The sequence below is a fragment of the Ranitomeya imitator genome, chromosome 9, assembly GCF_032444005.1.
Source record: "Ranitomeya imitator isolate aRanImi1 chromosome 9, aRanImi1.pri, whole genome shotgun sequence".
Taxonomy (NCBI): domain Eukaryota; kingdom Metazoa; phylum Chordata; class Amphibia; order Anura; family Dendrobatidae; genus Ranitomeya; species Ranitomeya imitator.
The window spans coordinates 27,742,243-27,755,133 of NC_091290.1; the positions used below are offsets into that span (position 1 = coordinate 27,742,243).

Sequence of the window (12,891 nt, forward strand, 5' to 3'; positions counted from 1 at the left end):
TATTCTTTCATCTTAACACTGCAACACATTCTTACACCTTCTCTCCCCTTCCCTCTCTGGCCTTATTAGGAATTGCCAGCCCGGTATACTGTTACCTTTCCTCTCTCCAGCGGCAAGCGTTTCCTGAATCTCTGGCATGTGTGTCTCCATGGTGACGCGTCCGAGTCGTCGCTGTCTCCACCCCCCTTTCTGATGCATCAGAGGGGGTGTGTGGATTAGTGACGCGAGACGCCGGCCTGTGGAGACATCACGTCCGGTCTTGGAAGACGGAAGCGCTGCACACATGCCGCTGCTACCACTGAAGCTAACAGGTATATATAAGGACTCTGAATCCATTCCCCTCATGCAACATTCCCCCTAAGAAGAAGCTAATGCGAAACGCGCGTCGGGGCTTATCGCTGCCACTACAGGTCATGTATTGCCTCCATTCCCTGCCGCCTCTGTCTCTCTCACTTGCTATTTAACTCTTTATATGTATCTAGTACCATAAGAATTACTTTTTTCTCATACTTGCTGCTATTAGCCACTTGGCACTTTAGCTAATTATTTGCATTTTAGCTGAATGATCTTTTGCACACTGTATGAAAAAAGCCTTTCTGAGATGTTTTGTATTGCTTATTATTTCTTGTAGTTTCACCTGCTATGAAAATGCACTGAATCTTGTTGCCACTATGAGCCTTTTGGCTTTTTTTGGTTATTTTGTTACATGACTTTATTACCAAGAAAAATTTATTTTAGCCCCAGATTTTACATTTTCACACACGGAAATGGATAAAAATGGCACCAAAATGTGTCACTCCATTTCTGCTGAACATGGCAATTCCCCATAGATGGCTGTACAATATTGCGTAGCGACACAGCGAGACTCGGGAGGGAGCACTATTTGACACATGGAGCTCAGATTTTCCCAAAATAGCTTGTGGACTCCATTTACAGATCACCTTATTACCAGAAGAGCAGAATTTGCCCCCACACCACTGGGCCCTGGGCTACCGCCCATATTGACCCTCTTATAATCCGCCCCTGGGTGCCGTTCAAAAGTACAATTTATCCCGCAAAAAAACAAGCTCTCACATGGCCTTTTTGACCAAAAAATAAAAAAGTTATGGCTCTTGGAAGAAGGGGAACAAAAAACGAAAATGCAAAAGCGTAAATACCTCCTTCATGAAGGTGTTAAAGTATTAAAGACTTCAAATTCATGTTTAGGAATTTTTATTGTATGTCCTCTACATTTCACTATGATTTCTCTGTTTTGTTCTGACAGTTAAGTACAAAAATATCCACTCGTTTTGGTTAATTTAAGGAATTTGCACATATGTAAAAAAAAACATCTGTCAATCTAGCACAGTGATTCAAGGTTATCCTACTACCCAAAAATATCCATAGGTGATTAAAAATTAACTGTTTTAGAGAGAAGTAGAGGATTTGTACTAAGAACATCTGCCCATATAGGTAATTTTCCAGCTTCAGTAAACACAATATCTTCTGTGTTTCATAACAGACTTTATATATAGCTCAGTAGCAATCATAGTGAGATTAGCGGACAATCAGTTTGTTTAACATTACATTAATGTGAAAATAAAATGTAAAGTAAATGAAATAACAGAATGTAAAGTAAACAACTAAAAATTGTCCTCAGAAAATTACTCCAGAGTGCTGGCTATTAAACATCTGCATTCTGTGTAACTTGCTGACCACCGCCTGTTGTTAAGTGAAATCTGTCTTTTTCAGCAAAGATCCCAAAAATTGATTACTAGAAGTGGAGGGATGTTTTTGTATCTGTGTGCACCTGCTCTCCTGTTTGTCAAGCTGCATACTGTCAGGCATCGGGATTCGCCAGCTGCAAGGTTGCAAGGTTGCAAGGCTGCAAGATTCCAATCCTTGTCTGGTGCAGTGGTCTCCCATTCAGGCTCAGCCACTGGGATAACTGCACAGACTCCAGTCCCAGCGCCTTGCCCAGGCTCATGCTGCATGTGTAGTTACTGCTAGCTCCCCAGCTAAGCCTATGGTGACTACTTTCACCCTACTGAGCATGTCCATGATGTGGCGCCTTCTCATTGGTGCTCGGATGTCAGCTGTTGTGGTGATGTGGCAGCTTCAGATTGGTCCACAGGCAAGGTCCTGTCTGTCTGGACTTGAGCAAGAGATAAAAAGCTCAATCGCGCATGCCTGTGCGCTAGTATCATTTGTGTTATGTGTGTGAGTGGGTACGCTACTACTCTGACTGCACGTGTGTGTTGAGATCTTGCTCAGCTTGAGCCAGTTAGGGTTTTTGCTTGTCGCTTGGCTTCCAGCATCCGTATCCTGTTGTGTGTGCAGTTAGCACAGCAGAGTTACAGGGCAAGTCCAACCACAGAGCCTTTTTGCTCCCTTGTGAGTTCTACGGGTATGTTTAGTTAATCAGCGTCAGCGTAGTATTTTCCTTTGACTCTGCGTCTGTTTCTGCCATGTGTGCGATTGGCACGGGTCGATTATGGAGCGAGTTCAACCCTTAGTTTATTCGCTCTGTGAAGCTAACAGAGCTGTGGGCTGTGCGTTCTGTTCACACTGCGTGGAGTTAATGCACTCATGTCAGGTGTATGCTTGCCGTGTGTTCTGCCATTACTCTATAGCAGCAGTTTTTCATCTCTGCACGGTGGACCCCGGGTTGCAATCAATCACACTTTATTATTTTATTTTATTTAGTGCGATCCACAAACCCTAACAGTATACTAGCGCCAGGGTCTGGCTAGCAATGGCGGACGATCAGCGTCTTCAGGGGTGGATCTTGCCGCAATGGTAGCACAAGCAGCCACCAAAGCCACCACTAAGGTTACTGATGCGGTACCTGTTTCCTCTGTGCCACGTTTCTTGCTGCCCGAAAAGTTTTCCAGGGACAGCAAGGCTTGTAGAGGGTTCGTGAATCAGTCTTCAATCCACCTGGAGTTAATGGCTTCACGATTCCCAACAGAGCGTACCAAAGTGGGATTTATTATTTCCCTTTTGTCAGGCATGGTGTTGGAGTGGGCTACGCCATTATGGGAACAAGATGATCACCTGATCCTTAGCACCTCTCGTTTTCTGGGTGACCTGAAAGAGTTTTTTTGGGGCCACAAGTTACTCATAATACCACACTCCAACTCCTGGCTTTAACTCAGGGTTCGTTTTTGGTTAGCCAGTTTGCCATTCAGTTTCGTACCCTGGCTACCGAGTGGGAGTAGCCAGATAAGGTCCTAATACCTTTCTTCTGAAAGGGATTAGCAGATCATGTCAGGGATGATTTGGCTATTAGGGAGATTCCAATTACCATGGAGGAATTAATATCAGTGGCCACCCGCATTGATCTGCGGCATGTTGAGCATGGTTTGGAGAGCTCATACTAAACCCAGGGTTTAGTTGGCTCCGAACTTCGCAAATCCCATGGACATCTCCCGAGTGGAGCCAATCTCCTGCTCTGTACATCCACAGCCGACTTGTTTAGCCTGTGGACTAGTCGGTCACCTTGCCAATAAATTTACCAAGCGTCAGAAAGAGACACAGCATCAAGTAGTCTTGGGGAGAGGTTCACTAGTTCCTGTGGATGTGTCACCCAAGTTGACTTTTGGGGTTTCTCTGACGTTTTGGTCGGCTAATCTCACAGCGCAGGCTTGTGTGGACTCCGGGGCTGAGGACCATTTCATGTCCGCTACCTTTGCCGAACAGCACACTATCCCGTTAGTAATGCTACCTAAGCTGATGTCTTGTCGGGTAGCTAATAAGTCTGTTTTGCTAACCCTAATTTCCCATCAGACTGTACCCCTTACTATCACAGTGTCTCCAAAGCATCAGGAGATAATCTCCTTTCTAGTTATTTCTGAGGGTATGGATGAGGTACTTCTGGGGTTTCATTGGCTGTGCCTTCCTTCCCCCCAGATTGATTGGGTAATGAGGAGCATACAAAAATGGGGCAGCTTCTGTGAGAGTCTGTTTCTGAAGGCCCAGGTACTCCCAGGCAAGTTCTGTGACTATCTAAAGCTTTAGCTGATCAGCAAAGATACATCCATGCCTCCCAGCGTATGGAGGCTTTTAAGCATGGCAAACGTCACTGTGGTAGGTGTATTAGGGGGGTAATGTTAGGCGCCAGGATTCTCCCGCTGCATGGGATAGATCCCAAGCCTTGTCTGGTGCAGTGGTCTCCCATTCAGGCATAGCTGCCGGGATGACCGCTCAGCACAGACTCTGGTCCCAGCGCCTTGCCCAGGATTGTGCTGTATGTGTAGTTACTGCTAGCTCTCCAGCTAAGCCTATGGTGACTAATGGTTTACATATGCACGTTGTGCTCTGGAGCCTAGGATCAGATTTCACCCTATTGAGCATGTCCATGATATGGCGCCTTCTCATTGGTGCTCGGACATCAGCTGCTCTGGTGATGTGGCAGCTTCTGATTGGACCACAGGCAAGGTCCTGTCTGTCTGGACTTGAGCTTAAGGTATAATAGGCTCTCAATGGCGCACTCCTGTTCATTAGTATCATTTGTGTGAGTGGATACGCTACCACTCTGACTGCACGTGTGTGTTTTGAGATCTTGCTCAGCTTGAGCCAGTTAGGGTTTTTGCTTGCAGCTTGGCTTCCAACATTTGTATCCTGTCGTGTGTGCGGATAGCACAGCAGAGTTACAGAGAAAGTCCAACCACAGAGCCTTTTTGCTCCCTTGTGAGTTCTATGAGGTTTGTTTAATCAGCATCAGTGTAGTATTTTCCATTGACTCTGCATCTGTTTCAGCCACGTGTGCGATTGGCACGGGTCGATTACGGAGCAAGTTCAACCCTTAGTTGCTTCACTCTGTGATGTTAACAGAGCTGTGTGCTGTGTGTTCTGTTCACACTGCGTGGAGTTAACGCAGTCGTGTCAGGTGAATGCTTGCCGTGTGTTCCGCCATTACTCTATCAAATCAGTTTTACATCTGCACGGTGGACCCCGGGTTGCGATCGCAGTTTATTATTTTACTTTATTTAGTGTGATCCGCTAACCCTAACACATGCAAGCACAAAAGTGAGCTGGGGCTTTACTTTAGGACAGGGCGGCCATTTTCCATTGGTAGCAACAATGCATGCTGGGTAGTGGAGGGAGGGATGTAAGAGAAGATCCAGCACCTATTGAATTTGCAGAATGTTGATGAAAAGGAAATGCCCACTGCATGTGAAAATGCATCCTAGCATAATGATAAATGGTGACTCTTAGTGGAATATATTATAGACATTCTTGTTTAACCTTTGATTTTTTTTTGAGAAGTTGTTGAAAAGGTGATTTGAACCTTTGAACTCTGGTTATAATTACAGGCAATTATAGGCATCTTATAGTTTTTTGTACTTAAAGTATTTCAGAATCCAAATATATTATGATTCTGAATATTGAAAAAAGTAGCAAATTGAATGTAGTAGTGAATATACTGTATATCCATCATGGAGCATGTCAGGGAATTTGGAGAGGGCTCAGAAGCAGAACCTGCTGCACGCAAGGCAGATACCGGCTCAATTACTAACATTGGCATTTAAAGGGGTTATCTAGGTTTTACTATGAGCCAAAAAACTAACGTGAAGGTAGTTGCTAGCTGGTTCGCAACTACCTACCTGTTCTATCTGAAGATGGCTCAGAGCTGTCACTGACCGCTCCTGCCTGTGATTCAGCTGCTCCATTTCCAAGACAGCAGATTTTCTTTCACCGGGTGTGACTGCCAACGTCTTTCTGATTGACAACTAAATTCCCACTAATATGCAGCAATGAGATGGTTGTCAATCAGCATGACATCAATAGTCATGCTTCAAAAACAATGCAGAGCGGAATGGAAGCCGTTGCTCTGCTGATGTGACATCGGAAGCATCGCCGGTAGGAGACGTATGTGCTGGCAGAGATCGGCTGTAGGCAAAACAGGCAGGTGATCGGCTGTAGGCAAAACATGCAGGTAGTTAGCCTGTCAGTTCATAAGCCAACAGTAAATTAATACAGTCCTGGATATCCCTTCTAAGTGCCGTGATCTGGCTTGGACGTTAGTTTGGTCGACCATCGCTTTACCTACAATGTGATCACAGGGAACCAATGTGATGCTACGACAGACGTAGCATGGTTGAATGCACCTATGCCTGTTTTGTGCTCACTTCTGTGATGGTTTCTGTATAGAGCACAAGCGATCAGATGTTCACAGTTTCAAGTTCCCTAGGATGACTAACAAATACAGTAAAAAGTAAAGAAAAAAGTTTTTAAAAATCTAAAAATAAAGTATAAAAATATGAATCACCCCCCTTGTTTTGAACAAACAATAAAGAAATGTAAAATGTTTGATATCAACCTGTTCCGAAAAGTTCAATCAAAATATAAAATTAGTTAACCCAATCTGTAAAAACTAAAGAGATTAAAAATCTGGTTGCCTCAACTCTACTATAAAAAATGAAGAAGAAGCTATCAACCCCAAAATAGTATCTATAAATTAAAATAGTATTAATGAAAACCTTAGGTGACCACGCAAAAAACAAGCCCTCACACAGCTCCATTATCAGAAAAAAAAATGTTAAAGGTTTTGGAAAATGGCAACTTAAGCAAAATTTTATCATGAATATCTGAAGTTTTTTTTCGCCACTTAAATAAAAACAAGTAAGTTTGGTATCACGATAATCATATTGACCAGTACAATCTTATTTCTAGGTCATTGTTACTGCCGATTGAACGCTGAAAAAAATAAATCCCAATAACAGTTGTGGAAATGCTTTATTATTCTTGCAATTTCACGTCATTTGGAATTTCTTTCCCATTTTCCAGTAACTGGTATGATAAAATGGATAATGTCAGTCAAAAGTACTAGTCCCACAAAAAAGCAACACTCATATGGCTTTGTTAGCAGGGAAATAAAAAATGGAAAAAGGGGAGTGAAAATAGAAAGTGCAGAAGCGAAAAATTGCTTAGAGGTGAAGGGTTTAATTGTTTATGTAACACCCCAGGTGGTTACAGTGGCATTGCTTTCCTTATGGGGAGAGTGATGTCACACTTGGAAGCAAGGAAGGATACCTTTATCAGATATTCAGCACATACAACACTGTTCTGACTCCAGGCCAGAAGGGGGAGCTCTGGACCCGGTTTCACGGGAGCTTCCCTAGATATAAATATATATTCTGGTCTGGAGGAGGAGTTAGGCAGTTGGTCCAGGGAGACCAGAGCAGACAGTCTGTGAGAGGAGAGTGGAGTGAGAGGAGACACACAGAGAGTCTGAGAGAGAAAGAGGGGGCCGTGCAGCCACGAGAGGTGCTGCAGCTCCTGGGAAGAGCAAAGAGAAAGCAGAGCAGTCTGTAAAGAGACTGAGAGGGGAAGTGGAGCGCAGGAGAGTGAATAGCTGGGGAGAAGCTGTGAATGGGCTTTCTTCACGCTGAGTGTAGATACCAGTAGACGGAAGACCGAGGTTGTGAAGTACTCTACTTCTCACAGCAGAAACCGCCTGAACAGCTGGATTGCAAGTCACCTGTCCACCATGGACACCTGTTATGACCTGGTGGTCAGGACAATAATGGACCTGGTGGTTAAGAGCACACGGAATGACCTGATAGTTACTGATAATAAAGCACGAGCTCTGGGACGTGGGAACTCTGCTGACCGCAATCCCTAATCCTATCACGCACACTAGAAATAGCCGTGGATTGCTCCTAACGCTCCCTATGCAACTCGGCACAGCCTAAGGAACTAGCTAGCCCTGAAGATAGAAAAATAAAGCCTACCTTGCCTCAGAGAAATTCCCCAAAGGAAAAGGCAGCCCCCCACATATAATGACTGTGAGTAAAGATGAAAATACAAACACAGAGATGAAATAGATTTAGCAAAGTGAGGCCCGACTTACTGAACAGACTGAGGATAGGAAAGGTTACTTTGCGGTCAGCACAAAAACCTACAAAAAGACCACGCAGAGGGCGCAAAAAGACCCTCCGCACCGACTCATGGTGCGGAGGCGCTCCCTCTGCGTCCCAGAGCTTCCAGCAAGCAAGACAACAATAAAAATAGCAAGCTGGACAGAAAAATAGCAAACCAAAGAAAATACAAGCAGGAACTTAGCTTCTGCTGGGAAGACAGGTCACAAGAACGATCCAGGAGTGAACTAGACCAATACTGGAACATTGACAGGTGGCATGGAGCAAAGATCTAAGTGGAGTTAAATAGAGCAGCAAGCTAACGAATTAACCTCGTCACCTGTGGAAGGAAACTCAGAAACACCCACCAGAGGAAGTCCATGGACAGAACCAGCCGAAGTACCATTCATGACCACAGGAGGGAGCCCGACAACAGAATTCACAACAGTACCCCCCCCTTGAGGAGGGGTCACCGAACCCTCACCAGAGCCCTCAGGCCGACCAGGATGAGCCAAATGAAAGGCACGAACCAGATCGGCAGCATGAACATCAGAAGCAAAAACCCAGGAATTATCTTCCTGACCATAACCCTTCCACTTGACCAGGTACTGGAGTTTCCGTCTCGAAATACAAGAATCCAAAATCTTCTCCACCACATACTCCAACTCCCCCTCAACCAACACCGGGGCAGGAGGATCAACGGATGGAACCACAGGCGCCACGTATCTCCGCAATAACGACCTATGGAACACATTATGGATGGCAAAAGAAGCTGGAAGGGCCAAACGAAATGACACAGGATTGATAACCTCAGAAATCTTATACGGACCAATGAAACGAGGCTTAAACTTAGGAGATGAAACCTTCATAGGAACATAACGAGATGACAACCAAACCAAATCCCCAACACGAAGTCGGGGACCCACACAGCGCCGGCGGTTAGCGAAACGTTGAGCCTTCTCCTGGGACAATGTCAAATTGTCCACCACATGAGTCCAAATCTGCTGCAACCTATCCACCACAGTATCTACACCAGGACAGTCCGAAGACTCAACCTGCCCTGAAGAGAAACGAGGATGGAAACCAGAATTGCAGAAAAACGGCAAAACCAAAGTAGCTGAGCTGGCCCGATTATTAAGGGCGAACTCAGCCAAAGGCAAAAAGGACACCCAATCATCCTGATCAGCAGAAACAAAGCATCTCAGATTTGTTTCCAAAGTTTGATTAGTGCGTTCGGTTTGGCCATTTGTCTGAGGATGGAAAGCCGAGGAAAAAGACAAATCAATGCCCATCCTAGCACAAAAGGATCGCCAAAACCTCGAAACAAACTGGGAACCTCTGTCAGAAACGATGTTCTCCGGGATACCATGTAAACGAACCACATGCTGGAAAAATAATGGCACCAAATCAGAGGAGGAAGGCAATTTAGACAAAGGTACCAAATGGACCATCTTAGAAAAGCGATCACAAACCACCCAAATGACCAACATCTTTTGAGAGACGGGGAGATCCGAAATAAAATCCATAGAAATATGCGTCCAGGGCCTCTTCGGGACCGGCAAGGGCAAAAGCAACCCACTGGCACGAGAACAGCAGGGCTTAGCCCGAGCACAAGTCCCACAGGACTGCACAAAAGAACGCACATCCCATGACAAAGACGGCCACCAAAAGGATCTAGCCACCAAATCTCTGGTACCAAAGATTCCAGGATGCCCAGCCAACACTGAACAATGAATCTCAGAGATAACTCTACTAGTCCATCTATCAGGGACAAACAGTTTCTCCGCTGGGCAATGGTCAGGTCTATCAGCCTGAAATTTTTGCAGCACCCGCCGCAAATCAGGGGAGATGGCAGACAAAATTACCCCCTCTTTGAGAATACCCGCCGGCTCAGGAACACCCGGAGAGTCAGGCACAAAACTCCTTGACAGGGCATCAGCCTTCACATTCTTAGAGCCCGGAAGGTACGAAACCACAAAATCAAAACGGGAGAAAAATAACGACCATCGAGCCTGTCTCGGATTCAACCGTTTGGCAGACTCAAGATACGTCAAATTCTTGTGATCTGTCAAGACCACCACGCGATGCTTGGCTCCTTCAAGCCAATGACGCCACTCCTCGAATGCCCACTTCATGGCCAACAACTCTCGATTTCCAACATCATAATTGCGCTCAGCAGGCGAAACCTTTCTAGAAAAGAAAGCACATGGCTTCAACTCCTGAAAAGCCTCTACAGCTGCAGAAGACCAATTGACCACATCAGCACCCTTCTTGGTCAAATCAGTCAACGGTTTAGCAACACTAGAAAAATTAGCGATGAAGAGCCGATAAAAATTAGCAAAGCCCAGGAACTTTTGCAGGCTCTTCACAGATGTCGGCTGAGTCCAATCGTAAATGGCCTGGACTTTAACAGGGTCCATCTCAATAGTAGAAGGGGAAAAAATGAACCCCAAAAATGAAACCTTCTGAACTCCAAAGAGACACTTTGACCCCTTCACAAACAAGGAATTCGCACGAAGGACCTGGAACACCATTCTGACCTGCTTCACATGAGACTCCCAATCATCCGAAAAGACCAAAATATCATCCAAATACACAATCAGGAATTTATCCAGGTACTCTCGGAAGATGTCATGCATAAAGGACTGAAATACTGATGGAGCAGTGGAAAGCCCGAATGGCATAACCAGGTACTCAAAATGGCCCTCGGGCGTATTAAATGCTGTTTTCCATTCATCGCCCTGTTTAATACGCACAAGATTATACGCCCCTCGAAGATCTATCTTGGAGAACCAACTAGCCCCTTTAATACGAGCAAACAAATCAGACAGCAACGGCAAAGGATACTGAAATTTGACTGTAATTTTATTAAGAAGGCGGTAATCAATACAAGGTCTCAAAGAACCATCCTTCTTGGCCACAAAAAAGAACCCTGCTCCTAACGGTGATGACGACGGGCGAATATGGCCTTTCTCCAAGGATTCCTTTATATAACTCCGCATAGCGGCGTGTTCTGGCACAGATAAATTGAACAATCGGCCCTTAGGAAACTTACTACCAGGAATCAAATTAATTGCACAATCGCAATCCCTATGAGGAGGTAGGGCACTGGCTTTGGGCTCATCAAATACATCCCGATAATCCGACAAAAACTCTGGAACTTCAGAAGGAGTGGAAGACGAAATAGACAAAAATGGAACATCACAATGTACCCCCTGGCAACCCCAGCTGGACACAGACATAGATTTCCAGTCCAATACTGGATTATGAACCTGTAGCCATGGCAACCCCAAAACGACCACATCATGCAGATTATGCAACACCAGAAAGCGGATATCCTCCTGATGTGCAGGAGCCATGCACATGGTCAATTGGGTCCAGTACTGAGGCTTATTCTTAGCCAAAGGCGTAGCATCAATTCCTCTCAATGGAATAGGATACTGCAAGGGCTCCAAGAAAAAACCACAGCGCCTAGCATACTCCAAGTCCATCAAATTCAGGGCAGCGCCTGAATCCACAAACGCCATAACAGAATAGGATGACAAAGAGCAAATCAGAGTAACGGACAATAGAAATTTAGACTGTACCGTACCAATGGTGGCAGACCTAGCGAACCGCTTAGTGCACTTAGGACAATCGGAGATAACATGAGTGGAATCACCACAGTAAAAACATAGCCCATTCCGATGTCTGTGTTCTTGCCGTCCAGCTCTGGTCAAAGTCCTATCGCATTGCATAGGCTCAGGCCCATGCTCAGATAGTACCGCCAAATGGTGCACAGCTTTACGCTCACGCAAGCGTCGATCAATCTGAATGGCCAAAGACATAGACTCATTCAGACCAGCAGGCATGGGAAATCCCACCATGACATCCTTAAGGGCTTCAGAGAGACCCTTTCTGAAGATTGCTGCCAGGGCACATTCATTCCACTGAGTGAGCACAGACCACTTCCTAAACTTCTGACAATATATCTCCGCTTCATCCTGACCCTGACACAGAGCCAGCAAGATTTTCTCTGCCTGATCCACTGAATTAGGTTTGTTATAAAGCAATCCAAGCGCCAGGAAAAACACATCAACATCACGCAATGCCGGATCTCCTGGCGCAAGGGAAAATGCCCAGTCTTGAGGGTCACGACGTAACAAAGAAATAATGATCTTTACTTGTTGAACAGGGTCACCTGAGGAGCGAGGTTTCAAGGCAAGAAACAATTTACAATTATTTTTGAAATTCAAGAACTTAGATCTATCACCAAAAAACAAATCAGGAATTGGAATTCTAGGCTCTGACATCGGATTCTGAACCACAAAATCTTGAATGTTTTGTACCCTTGTAGTGAGATTATCCATCCAAGAGGACAGACCTTGAATGTCCATGTTTACACCTATGTCCTGAACCACCCAGAGTTAAAGGGGAAAAGAGAGACAAAACACACTGCAAAGAAAAAAAATTGGTCTCAGAACTTCTCTTATCCCTCTATTGAGATGCATTAGTACTTTGGGCCACTTGTACTGTTATGACCTGGTGGTCAGGACAATAATGGACCTGGTGGTTAAGAGCACACGGAATGACCTGATAGTTACTGATAATAAAGGACGAGCTCTGGGACGTGGGAACTCTGCTGACCGCAATCCCTAATCCTATCACGCACACTAGAAATAGCCATGGATTGCTCCTAACGCTCCCTATGCAACTCGGCACAGCCTAAGGAACTAGCTAGCCCTGAAGATAGAAAAATAAAGCCTACCTTGCCTCAGAGAAATTCCCCAAAGGAAAAGGCAGCCCCCCACATATAATGACTGTGAGTAAAGATGAAAATACAAACACAGAGATGAAATAGATTTAGCAAAGTGAGGCCCGACTTACTGAACAGACTGAGGATAGGAATGGTTACTTTGCGGTCAGCACAAAAACCTACAAAAAGACCACGCAGAGGGCGCAAAAAGACCCTCCGCACCGACTCACGGTGCGGAGGCGCTCCCTCTGCGTCCCAGAGCTTCCAGCAAGCAAGACAACAATAAAAATAGCAAGCTGGACAGAAAAATAG

General features: G+C 45.2%; 1 protein-coding gene across 1 annotated transcript in view; it reads left to right on the forward strand.

The window, feature by feature from the left end:
• Positions 1-251: 251 nt before the first annotated feature.
• Positions 252-12,891, forward strand: part of LOC138648870 (chymotrypsinogen A-like) — a 29,552-nt gene continuing 16,912 nt past the window's right edge. The window contains exon 1 of the mRNA XM_069738837.1: positions 252-311. Coding sequence (XP_069594938.1) covers positions 284-311 — 28 coding nt within the window. The 5' untranslated portion in view covers positions 252-283. The remainder of the gene's footprint in view (positions 312-12,891) is intronic.